A 21885-nucleotide genomic window follows, 5' to 3' on the forward strand; every position below is an offset into this window, starting at 1 on the left:
GAACATGACTATTATATATAATTATAAAGCCGGTAGTTTGCGTCCTGGATGCTGATTGGCTGAAAGCTGTGGTATATCAGACAATATATCACCGGTATGACGCAAAAGTACTTGTTTACTGTTCTAATTATGTTGTTAACCAGTTTATAATAGCAATAAGGCATCTCTGGGTTTGTGGTATATGGCCAATATACCACGGCTAAGGGCTGTATGCAGGCACTCTGTGTTGTGCCTAAGAACAGCACTTAGCTGTGGTATATTGGCCTTATACCACACCCCCTCGGGCCTTATTGCTTATATCTCTGTGGCTGAAACAGTGTAATCTCACCTTCTGTATCTCTGGGTTGAGAATCTCCCTCGGGCCCTTCTCAAACCTGTCCAGGTTCATCGCACTGGAGGAGAGGAGGAGGGGTGGGAGAGGGAGGGGAGGAGAGTGGAGAGAGGGAGAAGAGGGAGGGAGGAGAGGAGGAAAGGGAGGGGCTAAAAAGTCAAGTTTACATGCAATAACATGTTTCATTCCATTCTTATCTTAAAGCAGAATGTTCCTGTTTCTGAAGTAAATATCTATTTGGCTTGTTTTTGAGAAACTTACCCCGATTAACTTCCTCGTTGCTCATTGAGCAGTATCAGGGCATGCAAAAGACTTGACCAAAAGCTCAAAAAATAAACAAATATGTTATTTTAGAAATGGACACACTCTCAGTATATTGATGTAGGTTCTTTAGATGTTGAGCCAGTACCCATGAAATTGTGTCATTCAGAACTTTATCCGCAACGTTATGTTCCCTTTTGTGACGAACCAAGATGTTTCTTCTACTAGTTGTGCTGCACGGGCTGTGTCCGTGTACTATAGGGACACGCACGGCCTGCACAGCTTCGTAGAGAAAACAGTGCTACTCGACCAAAATTTATTATAACGTTGCAGATAAAGTTCTACAATTTCATGTGTACAACATTTAAAGACCGACATCAAATCAATTAGTCACATGCGCCCAATACAACAGGTGTAGCACTTACAGTGAAATGCTTACTTACAATCCCCTAACCAACAATGAATGCAGTTAAAAAAAATACATATAAGAATAAGAAATAAAAGTAACAAGTAGTTAAAGCGCAGCAGTAAAATAACAGGCACCGGTTAGTCGAGGTAATATGTACATGTAGGTAGAGTTATTAAAGTGACTATGCATAGATAATAACAGAGTAGCAGCAGCGTAAAAGAGGGCGGGGGGGGGTCAATGCAAATAGTCTGAGTAGCCATTTGATTAGATGTTCAGGAGTCTTATGGCTTGGGAGTAGAAGATGTTTCGCAGCCTCTTGGACCGAGACTTGGTGTTCCGGTACCGCTTGCCGTGCGGTAGCAGAGAGAACAGTCTATGACTAATGTGGCTGGAGTCTATTACAATTTTTAGGGCCTTCCTCTGACACCACCTGGTATAGAGTTCCTGGATGACAGGAAGCTTGGACCCAGTGGTGTACGGGGACATACACAATACCCTCTGTAGTGCCTTGCGGTCGGAGGCCGAGCATTTGCCATACCAAGCAGTGATTGCAACCAGTCAGGATGCTCTCGATGGTGCAGCTGTAGAACCTTTTGAGGATCTGAGGACCCATGCCAAATCTTTTCAGTCTCCTGAGGGGGAATAGGTTTTGTCGTGCCCTCTTCACAACTGTCTTGGTGTGCTTGGACAATGATAGTTTGTTGGTGATGTGGACACCAAGGAACTTGAAGCTCTCAACCTGCTCCACTACAGCCCTGTCGATGAGAATGGAGGCGTGCTCAGCCCTCCTTTTCCTGTAGTCCACAATCATCTCCTTTGTCTTGATCACGTTGAGGGAGAGGTTGTTGTCCTGGCACCACACGACCAGGTCTCTGACCTCCTTCCTATAGGCTGTCTCGTCGTTGTCGGTGATCAGGCCTACCACTGTTGTGTCATCAGCAAACTTAATGATGGTGTTGGAGTCATGCCTGGCCGTGCAGTCATGAGTGAACAGGAAGTACAGGAGGGGACTTAGCACGCACCCCTGAGTGGCCCCTGTGTTGGTGATCAGCGTGGCGGATGTGTATTCACTATATCTATCACTCATCACACTATAATGAGTGTGTGTCAGTTTCTAAAAAGACATATTTGGGTGTTTTTGGAGCTTTTGTACATATCTTTTGCATGCCCTGATACTGCACAATGAGCAATGAGGAAGTGAATTGCAGCTGGGGTATGTTTCTAAAAAACAAGCTAAATCACCAAAAAAAGTGTCTGGACTCTTCTATAACATTCCATTACATACTGCAGAAATAGGAAAATTCTCCTTTAAGATGCATATGTTCATTTAGTTCATTTAAATCTAACAGAATAGAAGCATACAATAATACTACATATCCATAGTCAATGTGTCCATGTGAAACAGTGTATTGAATAACATCCTGAGCAGTGCTTACCTTAAGATGGACTTGACTGATAGTGTTTTAGTGGGGCTGTATGGCAGACTGATCTTCAGAGTTCCCTGGGGAGATAGAAGAGAAGAGATACAATTATCTCAGGTCCGGATGTGGAGAGAAAGTATTCATCATCTATCTGAACAGAAGGCATAAGGCCATCCTAATCAGGTGCGGTATGGTGCTTGAATCTGAAACAGGAGCTCAGTGAGGAAGCTAGTTAACTCTTCTGAATGACTCACACCCCTCTATCTCGCTGCCAAACTCGCACGTGCGCGCACACACACACACACACACACACACACACACACACACACACACACACACACACACACACACACACACACACCTCACAGCTGAACCTCCAAACTCCCCCACCCCACACACAGAAGCTATGACTCATGGATAAAGTATAATGTTGCCCATAGACACTGATCTAAGGTCTATACGGTATATGCATTTTTCACCTTAATGATCAAGGTTTTGCATTGGGAAAGGTTGAGCAGATCCTAGATCGGTATCTAAAGCCAACTTGCACAGATACCAATGCTTAAGGTTAGGATTTTGTAAGGGTGAGCTGATCCTAGATCTGTGCATAAAGTCAGTGACTTACTGTCTTCCTCCAGAGGATGGCTCTATACTGAGGGACCCGTTGGTTGTTCTGGTCAGACAGAACCACAGACAGGTAGAAGGGGTTCTTCTCTGCATCCGTACCAACGTAATTCTGGTGGACTGGGGGGAGAAAACACACACACACTGTCACACACTGCCATACACTCTGCTGTGTGGGACCCTTCAGTCGTGTTCACTAGGCATGAAACGGAAGAAAACGTTCAGAATCGGAGTGAAACGAGGATGCATTATCAAAACTTGTCCAATAAGACAGTTTAGGTTTATTGTTCTGTTGCACAATTTTTTTTAAACTTTTCGCAACAGTGTGCTCTCCGATCACAAGACGCATCATAACACCTGTATGCTTCAATTTGTAAGTTACCGGCAGGTACTTTTTTTCCCTCTCCCTTTTTAGACGTCACAGTGACTGCTGTTTAGAATTGCAATACAGTAATGAGAGATCTGTATATTTGACATATTAGTCATTTAGCAGATGCTCTTATCCAGAGTAACTTACAGGTAACGCATTCATCTTCAGATAGCTAGGTGAGACAACCACATATGTGACTCGTTTCAGGAAACTAGGCATATGTCGCACGTTACTACTTCACAGGAGAGCCATTTGAGCGTAAACTTAAAAAATATATACATCATTTTTGGCAGAAATGTCTTCTGGAACATGTAAACTTTTATGTGCCTTAATATCAAACTTGTATGCTATCTGAAAATATGAATACAATTGTTAAATTATGAGTGTAGTTGGTTTAGTCACAGAAAAAGTAAGTCACCTTCCCGCTAGCCATGATTGGCTGAGATAATGCTGGATGGATGAGATCGAATTAGTCTGCCATGTAGCACGCTTCTGCACGCTGACACGGTCGCCAGTAGGACAGTGTTCCCTCCGACACATTGGTGCGGCTGGCTTCCAGGTTAAGCGAGCAGTGTGTCAAAAAGCAGTGCGGCTTGGCAAGGTCATGTTTCGGAGGACGCATGGCTCTCGACCTTCGCCAAGTCCATACGGGAGTTGCAGCGATGGGACAAGACTAACTTCCAATTGGATATCACGAAAATTGGGGAGAAAAAGGGCAACAACAAAAAAATAAGAATAATAATTGTACTCCACTATGGAAGTAACCATTTCAATAGAATGTTTTGATTTCACTGCAACAACTGTCGATAGCTGGTACATTCGCTCTGGCTATCTACTCCGATTTCAGAGCACTCGTCTGAGTGTGCCAGAGCACAGAATAACTGATGAATTTACAAACGCTCAACACACGTTGAATATGGCCGGTTTCAGTAAACGTCGGCAAAAAAAAAGAAAATAAATCTCTGCCCGCAGCACAGTTTGTCACCAACGCTCTGGATAACATAAAACAGCTTAACCAGCTCTGCTAGTGCGAGTAAAATTATCAGAGTAAGCTGTTCTCTCATTTGTGTCTGGAAGTAGCTAGCAAGCTAGCTAACGTTAGCCAGTTAGATTGGGTGCTTGACTGCTGTTGTTAGGACAGAACGCTCGAATCAACCCTACTCCTCAGCCAGAGCATCCAGTGTGCGCTCTGAATGCTCCGAGAGCGAAATGCTCTGAATCTGACAAAGCTCTGAGTTCACGAATGCCCAGAGCACACTCTGGCACTCCAGATTAAATTTACGAACATACCCGTAGTATAAACCAGCCTTTAGTCTTGAAATCTTTGGATGTTTAGTATATGGCCTTATGTGAATCCTTAAAGAGATGGGTGGGGTTAAAGCTTAAGAGGGTGTGAACGATGCTGAATGGGTGTAGACAAAGAAGAACTCTCCAGTAGGTGTACCAAAAATATTCAAGGTCCATTTTCTCAAAAAGTGAGGCTACAAGTTTATCAACTTTCAAAGCAGAATTACTTTCACAATGTTCCTCAACTGTAGTGTATGATATACCATTTTCTATCTCTGAGTCTCTACTTATATTCAATAAAAAAAAAACACGATTTCAAATTTTGCTACATAAGACCGAATCGAGCCAGTTGGTCACATATCACAGTCAAATATACAGTATACAAACATTCCAATCCAGTTAAAGAATGGATGTATATAATTTTTCCCCCAATCTATGAATCAAAAATCTGAGAACAGTCATATTTTACACACACATGAAGGTACCCATAAGCAATCATTTCTGATGAAAAAGCACAAATGTGAAAAATTGGTGGATATAGTGTTTTGGAACAAAACTCTTCAATTGTTGACTTTGTCCTTTGCTGTGTGGTCATAAGAGTTCATTACAGTGTCTGTTAATTTCTGGCAGGAATTAGTTGTTGCCACCACAGTGAGGCCTAGTGTTTCCTATATGGAATGTTGAGTAGGGTATGTTTGCCTGCATGTGTTCTGCTTGAATATATGTGTGTGTGTACATGTATGTGTGTTTGTGCGTGTGTGAGACAGCACCAATCGGCATTCAGCTCCCTCTCTGTCCGGTTGACACGGCAACATATTCAGACAGAACACTGACCAGACCCAACAAACCTAATTAAAAACAAGAACTCTGCTCTCCCTCTTTTTCTCTCTCTCCGTCCTTTTATCTATTTATTTCTCTCTCCTTGACTCTATCCATTTCTCTTTATCTTCCTCTCGCTCACTCTCCTCTCTCTCCATCCCTTTCTTTCCTTCAGTCCCTCTATGGTATTCATCCTGATTTGAAACAGTTCACTTAAGCCTGGGGTCTTGTTTTCTTGTGCTTGAATAACCCGCACACATGCACGTACTCACACGCATGCACGCACACCCACGCCTATCCGAAGAAGCGAGGGCTCTGAAGAAGGAAGATGGAAGGAGGAGGAGGGTAACGCATTTTTAACGACCGTCACGACTAGGCTCTCCGGAGGCTGCTGGCCGCTCATGTTGACTATGGAGCCAGTCAGATGTTAATGTTGTTATCCCCCTGCATGTGTGTGTGTGCTTGTGTGTTTTTGGTTTTACAATCTTTGCGGGGACCATAAGTCCTCACAAGGATAGGAAAAAAAGGAAAGTGAGGGCACAAGGAAAAAAACAATTTTAGGCTTAGGGGTAAGTGATACAATTAGGGTTAGAATTAGGTTAGGCGTGTGTGAGACAGAGAGTTGTGGAGCAAAACGGACCTTTTCCCAGGAAGTATTTGAAGAACCATCTGGTGTGGTACTCTGGGTTCTCCAAATGGACATCGGTTCTTCTCCAGATTCCCGGGGTGTAGTCCATCGGCTACACACAAACACACACACGCGCAAACACACACAAATGTACGCACACCCACACAGAGACACACTCTGGGTTAGTGAAACGCACACACATGCACGAACGCATATTTCACCACACGTCAGCATAAATGGTCACAGCATGACTCATTATGGTCTCTGTACCCAGGGGCCACACACTGATTTACGCCAATAAACACATACATTGATCTACAGACTGACCTTCAAAACACACACACATCATTGTTTAGTCTGGCCACGGAAGAAGAGTAACTTTGTAATCAGTACATCCCCCTGTCATCAATATTAACATTAAGGCCTCTGCCCCCTGATCGATGCACCTCCTCCTCATTGAGTGGCTGTCCCATTGTGGATTCATCCTATTGAAGCTAAGCCTCACAGACACCCACAGACTACACACACACGTATGTACACAAAAGTACACCACACACACACACACACACACACACACACACACACACACACACACACACACCATTGACCAACTGTCAGGTGTCTTCACTGACATTTTCAACCTCTCCCTGTCTGAGTCTGTAATACCAACATGTTTTAATCAGACCACCATAGTCCCTGTGTCCAAGAACACTAAGGTAACCTGCCTAAATGACTACCGACCCGTAGCACTCACGTCTGTAGCCATGATGTGCTTTGAAAGGCTCACATCAACACCATTATCCCAGAAATCCTAGACCCACCCCAATTTGCATCCCGCCCCAACAGATCCACAGACGATGCAATCTCTATTGCCCTCAACACTGCCCTTTCCCACCTGGACAAAAGGAACACCTATGTGAGAATGCCATTCATTGACTACAGCTCAGCGTTCAACACCACAGTGCCCTCAAAGCTCATCACTAAGCTAAGGACCATGGGACTAAACACCTCCCTCTGCAACTGGATCCTGGACTTCTTGACAGGCCGCCCGTAGGTGGTAAGGGTAGGTAACAACACATCCGCCACGCTGATCACCAACACGGGGGCCCCTCAGGGGTGCGTGCTCAGTCCCCTCCTGTACTCCCTGTTCACTCATGACTGCACGGCCAGGCATGACTCCAACACCATCATTAAGCTTGCCAATGACACGACAATGGGAGGAGGGAGGAGGTCAGAGACCTGGCCATGTGGTGCCAGGACAACAACCTCTCCTCAACATGATCAAGACAAAGGAGATGATTGTGGACCACAGGAAAAGGAGGACCGAGCATGCCACCATTCTCTTCGACGGGGCTGTAGTGGAGTAGGTTGAGAGCGTCAAGTTTTGGCATGGGTCCTCAGATCCTCAAAAGGTTCTACAGCTGCACCATCGAGAGCATCCTGACTGGTTGCATCACTGCCTGGTATGGCAAATGCTCGGCCTCAAGGCACTACAGAGGGTAGTACGAACGTCCTCGTACACCACTGGAGCCAAGCTTCCTGCCATCTAGGAATTCTATACCAGGCGTTGTCAGAGGAAGTCCCTAAAAATTGTCAAAGACTCCAGCCACCCTAGTCATAGACTGTTCTCTCTGCTACAGCATGGGAAGCGGTACCCGAGCGCTAAGTCTGGGTCCAAGACGCTTCTAAATAGCTTCTACCCCCAAGGCATAAGACTCCTAAACATCTAATCAAATGGCTACCCAGACTATTTGCATTGCCCCCCCCTCTCCCCCCTCTATTTTACACTGCTGCTACTCTCTGTTATTATCTATGCATAGTCACTTTAATACCTCTACCTACATATACATATTACCTCAATTACCTCGAATAACCGGTGCCCCCAAACATTGACTCTGTACCGGTACCCCCTGTATATAGTGTCGGGTTCACCTAGTGGTCATGATAAGGGCTGTAGCAAAATGTTTGATGTATTAGAATAATTGATTATGTTTAATTGACCCCTCCCTCCTTACATTTATAGGGTCCTAGACTACAGATTAACAATATATACATTCATTATAGAGGTTTAGAATTGTTCCACAGTTGTTTTCTAGTTCTCTCTCTCTCTTATAAAGAGACCCCTCTGAGAAATGTGTGACTGAGACGGAACTCTGCAGGGGAGTGTAGGAGAGAAGACTAGCCAAACATTCCACAATAAATCTACTTTGAGGAGTGAACATTTACTGCTAAGTTTTTAAATAACACTAAAAGCCTTGTTTATATAGCTTTGTAGGCACGGTTTTGGTCTCAGGAGTAAAAAGGTAATGACGTAGGTAGTGACATCACCAGGGCGGACTTAGGGTTTAACAAAACAACTTGAGACCTTTTCTTTGATGCAGAACTTACTCGGAAACATGCGTGCTATGTTCCTGATTGTCAACTTTTGTCTGCAATTGCATTAAAGGTTTTTGAATGATTTAATTAAATATCTTGTCATAATGCTAATTTCACCAATGACTGACAAGTAACAAGGAAACGAACCCTAACAATAGCCTCGCTATTGTTATTGTACTGCTGCTCTTTAATAATTTTTTACTTTTATCTCTTATTATTTGGGGGGTGTTTTTCTTAAAACTGCATTGTTGGTTGAGGGCTTGTAAGTAAGCATTTCATTGTAAGGTCTACACCTGTTGTATTCGGCGCATGTGACAAATAACATTTGATTTGAACCCCAGAGAAAAGAGGACAGTGAAATCCCAATTCTACTAGGTTGTTATTAACCATCTTGCCCAAAACACCAGACTACACTGAATGTACAAAACATTATGAACACCTACTTTTTCCATGACATTGACTGACCAGGTGGATCCAGGTGAACGCTTTGATTACTTATTGATATGACCTATTAAATCCACTTCAATCAGTGTAGCTGAAGGAAAGGAGACAGGTTAAAGAAGGATTTTAAATTTGTTTGTGTATGTGTGCCATACAGAGGGTGAATGGACAAGACAAATATTGAAGTGCCTTTGAAGGAGGGGAGGTAGTAGGTGCCAGGTGCACAGGTTTGAGTGTGTCAAGAACTGCAACACTGCTGGGTTTTTCCCATTCAACAGTTTCCCATAGTCATCAAGAATGGTCCACCACCCAAAGGACATCCAGCCAACTTGACACAACTGTGGGAAGCATTGGAGTCAACACGGGCCAGCATCCCCGTGAAACGCTTTCGACACCTTGTTGAGTCCATGCCCCAGAGTCCGGAATTATTGGATCCCTTGATAAAGATTAGCAAAACAAGACTGTATAAAGTAAATAATACAAATACTGACCGATATTGTATGCTAAAAAATATATACAAATTATATTATTTTATACTAGGAGAAAGAGGTAAGTTGAGCCATTTTTTACATTCAGCATCACTCCATCAAGGGAAATATAGTATTCTTTCAAATACCAGACCGTGCTTCTACACCTGCATTGCTTGCTGTTTGGGGTTTTAGGCTGGGTTTTTGTACAGCACTTTGAGATATCAGCTAATGTAAGAAGGGCTTTATAAATACATTTGATTTGAACCTCTCTGGGATCGTTCGGGACGCTAGCGTCCCACCTAGCCAACAGCCAGTGAAATTGCAGGGTGCCAAATTCAAACAACAGAAATCTCATAATTAAAATTCCTCAAACATACAAGTATTATACACCATTTTAAAGATACACTTCTTGATTAATCCAAGTGTCTGACTTCTAAAAGGCTTTACGGTGAAAGCACACCATGCGATCAGTGCCTAGCCAAAGAAAACAAACAATACAGCCATTTTCCAAAGGTGTCACAAAAGTCAGAAATAGCGTTAAAATGAATCACTAACCTTTGATGATCTTCACCGGATGGCACTCCCAGGACTCCATGTTAGACAATAAATGTGTGTTTTGTTCGATAAAGTTCATCTTTATGTCCAAAAACCTCATTTGAAATTGGCACTTTATGTTCAGAAATGCATTGTCTCAAACAAAACATCTGGTGAAAATGCAGAGCCACATCAAATTACAGAAATACTCATCATAAACATTGATGAAAGATACAAGTGTTATACATACAATTAAAGATACACTTCTTGTTAATCCAGCCACTGTGTCCAATTTCAAAAAGGCTTTACGGCGAAAGCACACCATGCGATTATGTTAGGTCAGCGCCTAGCCACAGAAAACCATACAGCCATTTTCCAACCAAGGAGAGGTGTCACAAAAGTCAGAAATAGCGTGAAAATGAATCACTTACCTTTGATGATCTTCATCTGATGGCACTCCCAGGTCTCCATGTTAGACAATAAACGTGCGTTTTGTTCGATAAAGTTCATCTTTATGTCCAAATACCTCCTTTTTGTTTGTGCATTTAGTCCAGTGATCCAAATGAACAAAGTGCAAGCTCAAAGTCCAGACGAAAAGTCAAAAAAGTTCCATTACAGTTCGTAGAAACATGTATATAATCAATCTTTAGGATGTTTTTATCATAAATCTTCAATAATATTCCAACCGTACATTTCCGTTGTCATTAGAAAGGAAAGGGAACGGAGCTCGCACTCACGGCCACGTGCGATAAACAACTAAAGACTTTCAGCTGAGCCACTTGCTTTGAGTGGTCTTATTCTCTCCCCTTTCACAATAGAAGCCTGAAACAACTTTCTAAAGACTGTTGACATCTAGTGGAAGCCTTAGGAAGTGCAATCTGACCCCATAGACACAGGATATTGGATAGGCAATCACTTAAAAAAACTACAAACGTCAGATTTCCCACTTCCTGGTTGGATTTTTCTCAGGTTTTTGCCTGCCACATGAGTTCTGTTATACTCACAGAAATTATTTTAACAGTTTTGGAAACTTTAGAGTGTTTTCTATCCAAAGTACTATTGTAATAATATGCATATGACTAGCTTCTTGCCCTGAGAAACAGGCAGTTTACTCTGGGCACGCTTTTCATCCAAACTTCCCAATGCTGCCCCCTATCCCAATGAAGTTAATAAAGATATCTACTTGTATTTCAGGATGTCAAAACCACCGCATGGCCAAATACCTCTATTTTCCTGTCATATGACCATGGTACTGGTCCTCCATGGGAATCAAAACCACAACCCTGGCGTTGCAAGCACCATGCTCTACTACCTGAGCCACACGGGACTATACTGTATATCTACACTATATATACAAAAGTATGTGGACACGCCTTCAAATTAGTGGATTTGGCTATTTCAGCCACACCCACTGCTGACAGGTGTATACAATAGAGCACACAGCCATGCAATCTCCATAAACAAACATTGGCAGTAGAATGGCCTTACTGAAGAGCTAAGTGACTTTCAACGTGGCACCGTCATAGAATGCCACCTTCCAAGAAGTCAGTTAGTCAAATTTCTTCCCTGCTAGAGCTGCCGTGGTCAACTGTAAGTGTTGTTATTGTGAAGTGGAAATGTCTAGGAGCAACAACGGCTCAGCACGAAGTGGTAGGCCACAGAACCTGAATGGGACCGCCGAGTGCTGAAGAGTTCCAAACAGCTTCTGGAAGCAACATCAGCACAAGAACTGTTAGTCGGGAGCTTCCTGAAATGGGTTTCCATGGCCGAGAAAGCCTAAGATCACCATGTGGAATGCCAAGTGGCAGCTGTAGGGGTGTAAAGCTCGCTGCCATTGGACTCTGGAGCAGTGGAAATGCGTTCTCTGGAGTGATGACTCACGCTTCACCATTGTGCCAACTGTAAAGTTTGGTGGAGGAGGAATAATGGTCTGGGGCTGTTTCTCATGGTTCGGGCTAAGCCCCTTGGTTCCAGTGAAGAGAAATCTTAACGCTACAGCATTCAATGACATTCTAGACAATTCTGTGTTTCCAACTTTGTGGCAACAGTTTGGGGAAGGCCCTTTCCTGTTTCAGCATGACAATGTCCCTGTGCACAAAGCGAGGTCCATACAGAAATGGTTTGTCGAGATTGGTGTGGAAGAACTTGACTGGCCTGCTGGGAGCCCTGATCTCAACCCCATCGAACACCTTTGAGATGAACAGAAACACAGACTGCGAGCCAGGTCTAATCGCCCAACATCAGTGCCCGACCTCACTAATGCTCTTGTGGCTGAATGGAAGCAAGTCCCACAGCAATGTTCCAACATCTAGTGGAAAGCCTTCTCAGAAGAGTGGAGGCTGCCATAGCAGCAAAGGGGGGACCAACTCCGTATTAATGCCCATGAGATTTTAGATGAACTTTTGTCCACATACTTTCAGTCATATAGTGTATCTTTCTATGGGATGAGCACTGTCTGTGTCTGACTGTGTATTCAAAGAGATTCTACCTGTCTGTTTACTGTTCAGGATACAGACAATTTTGAATATAGAAGTTCCTTATTTCCACTGTGGTTGAACTCCCCTTCTGGTGATTCCTCAGAGAACTGAGTAACAGATGCACAAACACACATACTGTGATCATCATGTCCCCACTGGGCCCAGCCATATGTCCCATGACTGTGTGCGTGTGTGTGTGCGTGTAAGTGTCATTCCATGCGTCATGTACTGTTTGGGTCATTGAGGATCCAAATAAAGAACTGTGAGTATCCATGCATTTACTTATGTCCATAGATTTCTCTCTGTGTGTAGGGGTCCTCACCTCATCTGATGAGCCATTCTCCACTCGAAAGCGGCCCGCTCTCTGTATGGCTCCATCTGCATCACTGGAGATCAGCTAGAGGGGAAGGAGGAGGGAGGGAGACAGAGAGAGAGAGAGATAGAGAGAGAAAGACAGAAAGAGAGAGAAAGACAGAAAGAGAGAGAAAGACAGAGAGAGATAGAGAGAAAGACAGAAAGAGAGAGAAAGACAGAGAGAGATAGAGAGAGAAAGACAGAGAGAGATAGAGAGAAAGACAGAGAGAGATAGAGAGAAAGACAGAAAGAGACAGAGAGAGAAAGACAGAAAGAGACAGAAAGAGAGAGAGAGAGACAGAAAGAGAGACAGAAAGACAGAAAGAGACAGAAAGACAGAAAGAGACAGAAAGAGAGACAGAAAGACAGAAAGAGAGACAGAAAGACAGAAAGAGAGACAGAAAGACAGAAAGACAGAAAGAGACAGAAAGACAGAAAGAGACAGAAAGAGACAGAAAGACAGAAAGAGACAGAAAGACAGAAAGAGACAGAAAGACAGAAAGAGACAGAAAGAGAGACAGAAAGACAGAAAGAGACAGAAAGACAGAAAGAGACAGAAAGAGAGACAGAAAGACAGAAAGAGACAGAAAGACAGAAAGAGACAGAAAGAGAGACAGAAAGACAGAGACAGAAAGAGAGACAGAAAGACAGAAAGAGACAGAAAGAGACAGAAAGAGAGACAGAAAGACAGAAAGAGAGACAGAAAGACAGAAAGAGACAGAAAGAGAGACAGAAAGACAGAAAGAGAGACAGAAAGACAGAAAGAGAGACAGAAAGACAGAAAGAGACAGAAAGACAGAAAGAGACAGAAAGAGAGACAGAAAGACAGAAAGAGAGACAGAAAGACAGAAAGAGACAGAAAGAGAGACAGAAAGACAGAAAGAGAGACAGAAAGACAGAAAGAGACAGAAAGAGAGACAGAAAGACACAGAAAGAGAGACAGAAAGACAGAGACAGAAAGAGAGACAGAAAGACAGAGAGAGAGACAGAAAGACAGAGAGAGAGACAGAAAGACAGAGAGAGAGACAGAAAGACAGGACAGAGACAGAAAGACAGGACAGAGACAGAAAGACAGAGAGAGAGACAGAAAGACAGAGAGAGAGACAGAAAGACAGAGAGAGAGACAGAAAGACAGAGAGAGAGAGAGAAAGACAGAAAGAGACAGAGAGAGAGAGAGAAAGACAGAGAGAGAGAGAGAAAGACAGAAAGAGACAGAAAGAGAGAGAGAAAGACAGAGAGAGAGAGAGAGAGACAGAAAGAGAGACAGAAAGACAGAGAGAGAGAGAGAGACAGAAAGAGAGACAGAAAGACAGAAAGAGACAGAAAGAGAGACAGAAAGACAGACAGAGAGACAGAAAGACAGAAAGAGAGACAGAAAGACAGAAAGAGACAGAAAGAGAGACAGAAAGACAGAAAGAGACAGAAAGAGACAGAAAGAGAGACAGAAAGACAGAAAGAGACAGAAAGAGACAGAAAGACAGAAAGAGACAGAAAGAGAGACAGAAAGAGACAGAAAGAGAGACAGAAAGACAGAAAGAGAGACAGAAAGAGAGACAGAAAGACAGAAAGAGAGACAGAAAGACAGAAAGAGAGACAGAAAGACAGAAAGAGACAGAAAGAGAGACAGAAAGACAGAAAGAGACAGAAAGAGAGACAGAAAGACAGAAAGAGACAGAAAGAGAGACAGAAAGACAGAAAGAGAGACAGAAAGACAGAAAGAGAGACAGAAAGACAGAAAGAGACAGAAAGAGACAGAAAGACAGAAAGAGACAGAAAGAGAGACAGAAAGAGACAGAAAGACAGAACAGAGACAGAAAGACAGGACAGAGAGACAGAAAGAGAGACAGAAAGACAGGACAGAGACAGAAAGACAGGACAGAGACAGAAAGACAGGACAGAGACAGAAAGACAGGACAGAGACAGAAAGACAGAGAGAGAGACAGAAAGACAGACAGAAAGACAGAAAGACAGAAAGACAGACAGAAAGACAGAAAGACAGAAAGAGACAGAAAGACAGACAGAAAGACAGAAAGAGACAGAAAGACAGAAAGAGACAGAAAGAGAGACAGAAAGAGACAGAAAGACAGAAAGAGACAGAAAGACAGAGAGAGAGACAGAAAGACAGGACAGAGACAGAAAGACAGAGAGAAAGACAGAAAGACAGGACAGAGACAGAAAGACAGGACGAGAGACAGAAAGAGAGACAGAAAGAGAGACAGAAAGACAGAAAGACAGAAAGAGAGACAGAAAGAGAGACAGAAAGACAGAAAGACAGAAAGAGACAGAAAGACAGGACAGAGACAGAGAGAAAGACAGGACAGAGACAGAGAGACAGAAAGGACAGAGACAGAAAGACAGAAAGACAGAAAGACAGAAAGACAGAAAGACAGAAAGACAGACAGAAAGACAGAAAGAGACAGAAAGACAGAAAGAGACAGAAAGAGAGACAGAAAGAGACAGAAAGACAGAAAGAGACAGAAAGACAGAGAGAGAGACAGAAAGACAGGACAGAGACAGAAAGACAGAGAGAAAGACAGAAAGACAGGACAGAGACAGAAAGAGAGACAGAAAGAGAGACAGAAAGACAGAAAGACAGAAAGAGAGACAGAAAGAGAGGACAGAGACAGAGAGAAAGACAGGACAGAGACAGAGAGAAAGACAGGACAGAGACAGAAAGACAGAAAGACAGAAAGACAGAAAGACAGAAAGACAGAAAGACAGACAGACAGACAGACAGACAGACAGACAGACAGACAGACAGACAGACAGACAGACAGACAGACAGACAGACAGACAGACAGACAGACAGACAGACAGACAGACAGACAGACAGACAGACAGACAGACAGACAGACAGACAGACAGACAGACAGACAGACAGACAGACAGACAGACAGAGAGAGAAACAGAAAAAGACAGAGACAGAAAGAGACAGAGAGACATAGACAGAGAGACAGACAGACAGAGACAGAGAGAGAGAGGCACAGAGAGAGACAGAGAGACAGAGACAGATGCATGCAGGGCAGAATTAGGCCAATATCCACTAATAAATAAATCTCAAAAAAGAGCAATTAAGTTTTGGAAACATCTAAAATACAGTGACCCCCTCTCATATCATTACCAAGCCCTGCAATGCCAAGAGCAGAGCAAAGAAAGAGTTCCCTTATCCAGCTGGTCCTGGGGCTGAGTTCACAAACCTGTTCTACTAACACACTGAAGCCTCAGGACCTGAACATACAATCAATCAGAATAAACCAAATTACAACACAGTCAAAACAAAACTACATTGCTTATTGGGAAACACAAGCACAAAGCAAAATGCAGTGCTATCTGGCCCTAAATAGACAGTACACCATGGCTAACTATTTGACCATGGTTACTGATCAAAACCTCAAAAAAACCTTGACAAAGTACAGGCTCAGAGAGCACAGCCTTGCCATTGAGAAGGGTAGACACAGGAAAACCTGGCTCCCTGTAGAGGAAAGGCTGTGCAACCACTGCACAACAGCAAAACCCGAGACAGAGCTGCATTTCCTGACAAAATGTAAAAAATATAAAACAATTAGAGAGTGTCATTTCCACAAATTTGAAACCTATTTTCAAGGTTTCAGACAGAGAGACAGAGAGAGACAGAGAGAGAAAGACAGAGGAGAGGTTCCCCACCCTTGAGGAAGAGACGTGCCATTTCCAGGCCCAGGGAAATGTGCTCATTTGTAGGGACACAAATGCACGCACAGGAACATTACCTGATCTAATGACACACGAGGGGACAGCTTTATTACAGGCCATACTGTTTCTAACTGTCTTAATCTCTCCCATAGAAACAACACAGCGCCATCAATAAAAACGGAAGGGATCTGTAGCAGCTCTGTAGAAGCCTGGGTCTGTACTTTGCCAATGGTAGGTTACGGGGGGACTCTTTGGGGAGATTCACCTATTGCTCACCTCTTGGCCACAGTACAGTATATGATTACAGACAGTTACCCTTTCTCTCAGCTCATTCACTGTCAAGCCACTAACACCTCTGTCTGATCACAGCCAAATTACGTTGTTCCTCAAAAGAACAGACATGGAAACAACCACACATTCACAGCCCAGTAAGCTGTACAACATCAGAAATTCATACAGATGGGCCCAAAACAGCACATAACAATACCAGAAAGCAACCTGTAACCAAAATATCCAAACACTCTTAGATAACTTTCTGGATACCACATTCACTCACAGTAAAGAAGGCATCAATCTAGCAGTAAAAAACATCAACTATATATTCTATAAACGTACACTCACAACCAAAAAAGCACAGTACAACAGCAAGCAGCTGACACTAATTGAGGAGTCCATAAACACAAACAACTTCTGGCAAAATTGGAAAAAACAAAAAAAAATCAAAACAAAAGGAATTAGTGATACAAAATGGTGACATATGGACAACCCATTTTAAAACACTCTACAACACCGTTCAAATTGACACAAACGTAGAACAATGCCAAATTCATGAGAAGTTGAATGGATTAGAAAAAGCTGTAAAAGGACAATCAAAATCCATTGGACTCCCCAATTACTGACCAGGAGCTCTATAAGAAACTTCAGGCCCTCAAATTTAAAAAGCATGCGGACCTGATGGCATCCTAAATGAGATGCTAAAACTCACTAGTGCAACATTTAAATTGGCTATATTAAAACTGTTTAATTTGATCCTGAGTGTAGGTTATTTCCCTGACATCTGGAATCAAGGACTCATAACCTCAATCTTTAAGAACGGCGACAAATTTGACCCTAACAATTACAGAGGCATGTGTGTGAACAGTAACCTGGGGAAGGTTTTCTGTAGTATTATAAATGTAAGAGTTCTAAACTTCTTTAATAAGCACAATGTCTTGAGTAAAAGCCAAATTGGATTTATACCAAAACATCTCACGACTGACCATATTTACACCATACACACCCTGATAAATAAACATGTCCACCAAATGCTTTGACTTCCAAAAAGCATTTGATTCTATTTGGCATACAGGACTGTTCTACAAAGTTATTGAAAGTGGTATAGGGGGTAAAACATATGACATAATTAAATCAATGTATACTGGCAATACGTTCAGCATTAAAATTGGCAAGAAAAGAGCAGAATTATTTAACCAGGAGCGGGGCCTTCGTCAGGGTTGCAATCTGAGCCCTGCACTCTTCAATATTTACATCAATGAATTGGCCACTATTCTAGAAAAATCCTCACCCCCTGGTGTTAGTCTCCACAATTCAGAAGTTAAATGTCTACTCTTCGCAGATGACCTATGCCTGCTGTCACCCACAGCACATGGCCGAAAGCAGAGCCTGGACCTGCTAGAGCAGTACTGCCAGACCTGGGCCCTGGCAGTAAACCCCAAAAAGACTAAAATAATGATTTTCCAGAGAAGATCCAGATCTCAGTGAATTAGACCTAAGTTCTCAATTGGTACAAAATATATAGAGTACTGTACACACTCGAATTACCTAGGTTTAGAAATAAGCTCAACTGGACACCTTAATGAGGCAGTGAATGAACTGAGAGAGAAAGCACGCAGGGCATTCTACACCATTAAAAAGCAAATTCAAATTGAAATACCTATTAAAATTTGGCTTAAACTAATTGAATATGTCATTGAACCAATTGCACTTTATGGCAGCGAGGTGTGGGGTCCACTTGCAAAACAAGATTTCATCAAATGGGACAAACACCCCCTTGAAACCCTGCATGCAGAGTTCTGTAAGATTCTCCTACATGTCCAGAGGAAAACTACAAACAATGTATGCAGGGCAGAATAAGGCCAATATCCACTAATAATAAAAACTCAAAAAAGAGTTGTTCTACCTGTTCTACTAACACACTGAAGCCTGTACACCATGGCTAAATATTTGACCATGGTTACTGATCAAAACCTTAGAAAAACCTTGACAAAGTACAGGCTCAGTGAGCACAGCCTTGCCATTGAGAAGGGTAGACACAGGAAAACCTGGCTCCCTGTAGAGGAAAGGCTGTGCAACCACTGCACAACAGCAGAACCTGAGACGGAGCTGCATTTCCTGACAAAATGTAAAAAATATAAAACAATTAGAGAGTGTCATTTCCCCAAATTTGAAACCCTTATTCAAGGTTTCAAAGACCTCTCTGATGAGGATAGGCTACCCGTCCTGTTGGGGGAGGACGCAGAGAGCTGTGTGTTGGCAGCGCACTACATTGCTGCCTGCCATAAGTTGAGGGACAGTATCTGACAGACCAATAAACCTGCACATGTACTCTACTATATGGCTATTGTTATTGTTGAATATATGGTTATCCTGACCCTTGGTTATTGTTGTTACTGTTGTCCCGTTGACAATTTAGATTCTCATTTTTATTAATTTTTATATTGTAAATATCCAAAATAAGCTTTGGCAATATGTACATTGTTACGTCATGCCAATAAAGCGAATTGAATTGACAGAGAGAGACAGAGAGAGAGAGAACGAAAAAAGAGAGAGGCAGACAGAGACAGAAAGAGACAGACAGAAAGACAGAAAGACAGAAGACAGAAAGAGAGAGAGAGAGATGCAGACAGAGAGAGAGAGAGAGTCAGAGACAGAATGTCAGAGAGACAGAGAGAGAGTCAGATAGACAGAGAGACAGACAGAGAAAGACAGAGAGACAGAGAGAGACAAAGAGACAGAGAGACAGAGAGAGACAAAGAGACAGACAGAGACACAGACAGAGACAGCCAGAGATAAAGAGAGACAGAAAGAGACAGAGACAAAGAGAGAGACAGAGAGAGACAGAAAGAAAGAGAGACGAGAGAGAAAGAAAGAGAGACAGAGAGAGAAAGAAAGAGAGACAGAGAGAAAGAGTGGGAGCAGAGAGAGCAAAAGAGAGAGAGAAAGAGATTTAAAAAAACTTAATTGGCACAATTCATCTAATATAATTCAAACACAAGTTATCAAATAAAACACTGCAAGCAATACTTAAAGCTCACACAATGTCCCATTCCATATACCACAGGGACAGAGAAAGAGGGAGAGAGAAACAAAGAGATGAAGGGAGTAATAGGTCAGACACATTAACATGAGACCATAAAACTACGCAGAACAATAAAGAGGAACATATGACAGCCATCATTTACATTTGCCAACAATAGCAGCTAGCGACTAGCTAAAGAGAAACTGAAAAGCATAGGCGAACAGAGGCTAACTGACCTTTGAGATACTGCAAGGGCTCTGACACAAATTCAGGTTTATAGGGCAGTGCCTACAGTACATTTCTCTAGCCCTATCCCTCAGCTTGTTGTTTTTCAATTCCTGGATTTCCTCTTTAAGGTGGCAACACTATCAGACAAAAAAAATGACTAATCATGAGTTAATGAGTAATACGCATGCTTTTCCATGGCCAGTTCCCGGGACACAGATTAAGCCTAGTCCTGGACTAAAAAGCATGCTCAATGGATGACCTCCGTGTTGGGGAAATTTAATCCGATTGCGCTTTGTGGACAATATGCCATTTAAAGTTGCAACCCCCCCCCAAAGTTTGATGACGAGTTGGTTATTTGAATCAACTGTTTAGTGATAGGGCAGAACTAAAACGTGCACCCAGGGGGGCCCCCCCAAGACCGAGTTTGGGAAACCCTGGTATAGAGAATAATTGTACCATCTAAACTGCTATGTAATATCTTTTCCATAACCAAAAATAGTAATTTCAGCTGTTTGAGGCTAGTGTACAAAACCGAAAGTAAAAAAGCCCAGCTAAAATGAAATGTAAGAATGGGAAGCATAAAAATAGAGCACATAGAACAAATCTACCACTTCTTAGACTTGCTTTCAATGAGAGTGAATATTAGCCATAGTAATTCCTCCTCTTCCTCCTTGGTGTTGATGTCTGGTGTTCTTGGTACTAAAATAATGATGCGTGAATGTGTATCTTTGAATATGTCTATGAGTTTGCGCGCCTGTATGCGTATGCGTGTGTGTAAATGTGTCTCTCTATATTTGTGTGTGTTCACTGCTCTCCATCGACAGATAAAGAGGAAGTAGCCATGATGCCAGTATCGCCTGTCCCTCGATCACCCTGACATCTCTTCTCACAGTGGAAACATGACATCCCTCTCTCCTCTCCTCCCCTCCCTCCGTCCTCTACGCTCATCCCCCTTGCCCCTCAGACCGCACAATGCCTGGTTGCCTCGCAACCCAACACAGAACCTCTCCTCTTCCCCCTCTTCTTAGTTGCTCTTTTCCTCCTCCGTATCCTCTCTTCACCCCTTCCTCTGTTGCTCTATTCCCACTCGCATCTCTCAACGTCTTCTCCATCTCTCTCCCCCCCTCTCTCCCCCAGTCTCCCTCGTTCCTCTCCTCTCTCTTCTGTCATTCTCTGACCAATAAAAGGTTGTTTTCTGCCAAAGTGTCACAAAACGCAGCACAGTTCTGGCGCACTGGACTCTCTCTGCAGGCATGGTGTGTGTGTGAGAGTATGTGTGTGTTCTGCAGCAGATGGTCTGTAAGGGTTAGATGGAGCCAAAAGGAAGACAGGAAGTCCAGGAACATGTGAGTGTGAGAGTGTGTGTGCATGGGGGATTGGGGATCATGCGGTCCTAGCAGCTTTCAATGTCTATAATTCCTTCGCTGCACTGCACCTCTAAGAGACTAGGAAATTGTATCCACTCTTACACACCATATGTCAGGGCTATTTAACTACAGTATATTCTTACAGGGGCCAGATTTGAAAAAGGTTATTTACAGGGGGGCCAGACATTTTCTTCATGGGACTACTCTGCCTAAGACCGATAAAAAAAAACAATGCACAAACACAATTATAGTCACAAAGCACTTTTTTAAATGTATTAAATGTTATCAAAAGAAAATGTTAAGTGTTAACATTAGCCTGATTCAGTGCATCAATAATGAAAAACATTTGTACTTACAGTGCATCCGGAAAATATTCAGACCCCTTGAATTTTTCCACATTCTGTTATGTTACAGCCTTATTCTAAAATGGATTACATAGTTTATTCCCTCATCAATCTACACACAATACCCCCTAATGAGAAAGCAAAAACAGGTTATTGATTTTTTAAGCAAATTTATAA

At 42.8% G+C, this 21885-nt stretch overlaps 1 protein-coding gene across 8 annotated transcripts in view; it reads right to left on the bottom strand.

The window, feature by feature from the left end:
- Positions 1-21885, bottom strand: part of LOC106562867 (GTPase-activating Rap/Ran-GAP domain-like protein 3) — a 228126-nt gene that overhangs the window by 83839 nt on the left and 122402 nt on the right. For 7 of the 8 annotated variants that reach the window (XM_045689799.1, XM_045689794.1, XM_045689796.1 and 4 more), the window contains exons 3-7: positions 12771-12845; positions 6163-6262; positions 3048-3166; positions 2438-2502; positions 329-392 (exon numbers count right to left, since the gene is read on the bottom strand). In XM_045689799.1, the coding sequence (XP_045545755.1) occupies positions 329-392; positions 2438-2502; positions 3048-3166; positions 6163-6262; positions 12771-12845 (423 nt within the window). Of the gene's footprint in view, positions 1-328; positions 393-2437; positions 2503-3047; positions 3167-6162; positions 6263-12770; positions 12846-20005; positions 20141-21885 lie in introns of those variants that run through there. The other variant, XM_045689797.1, reaches the window with a different exon arrangement.

The sequence above is a fragment of the Salmo salar genome, chromosome ssa11, assembly GCF_905237065.1.
Source record: "Salmo salar chromosome ssa11, Ssal_v3.1, whole genome shotgun sequence".
In the NCBI taxonomy this organism is placed as follows: Eukaryota; Metazoa; Chordata; class Actinopteri; order Salmoniformes; family Salmonidae; genus Salmo; species Salmo salar.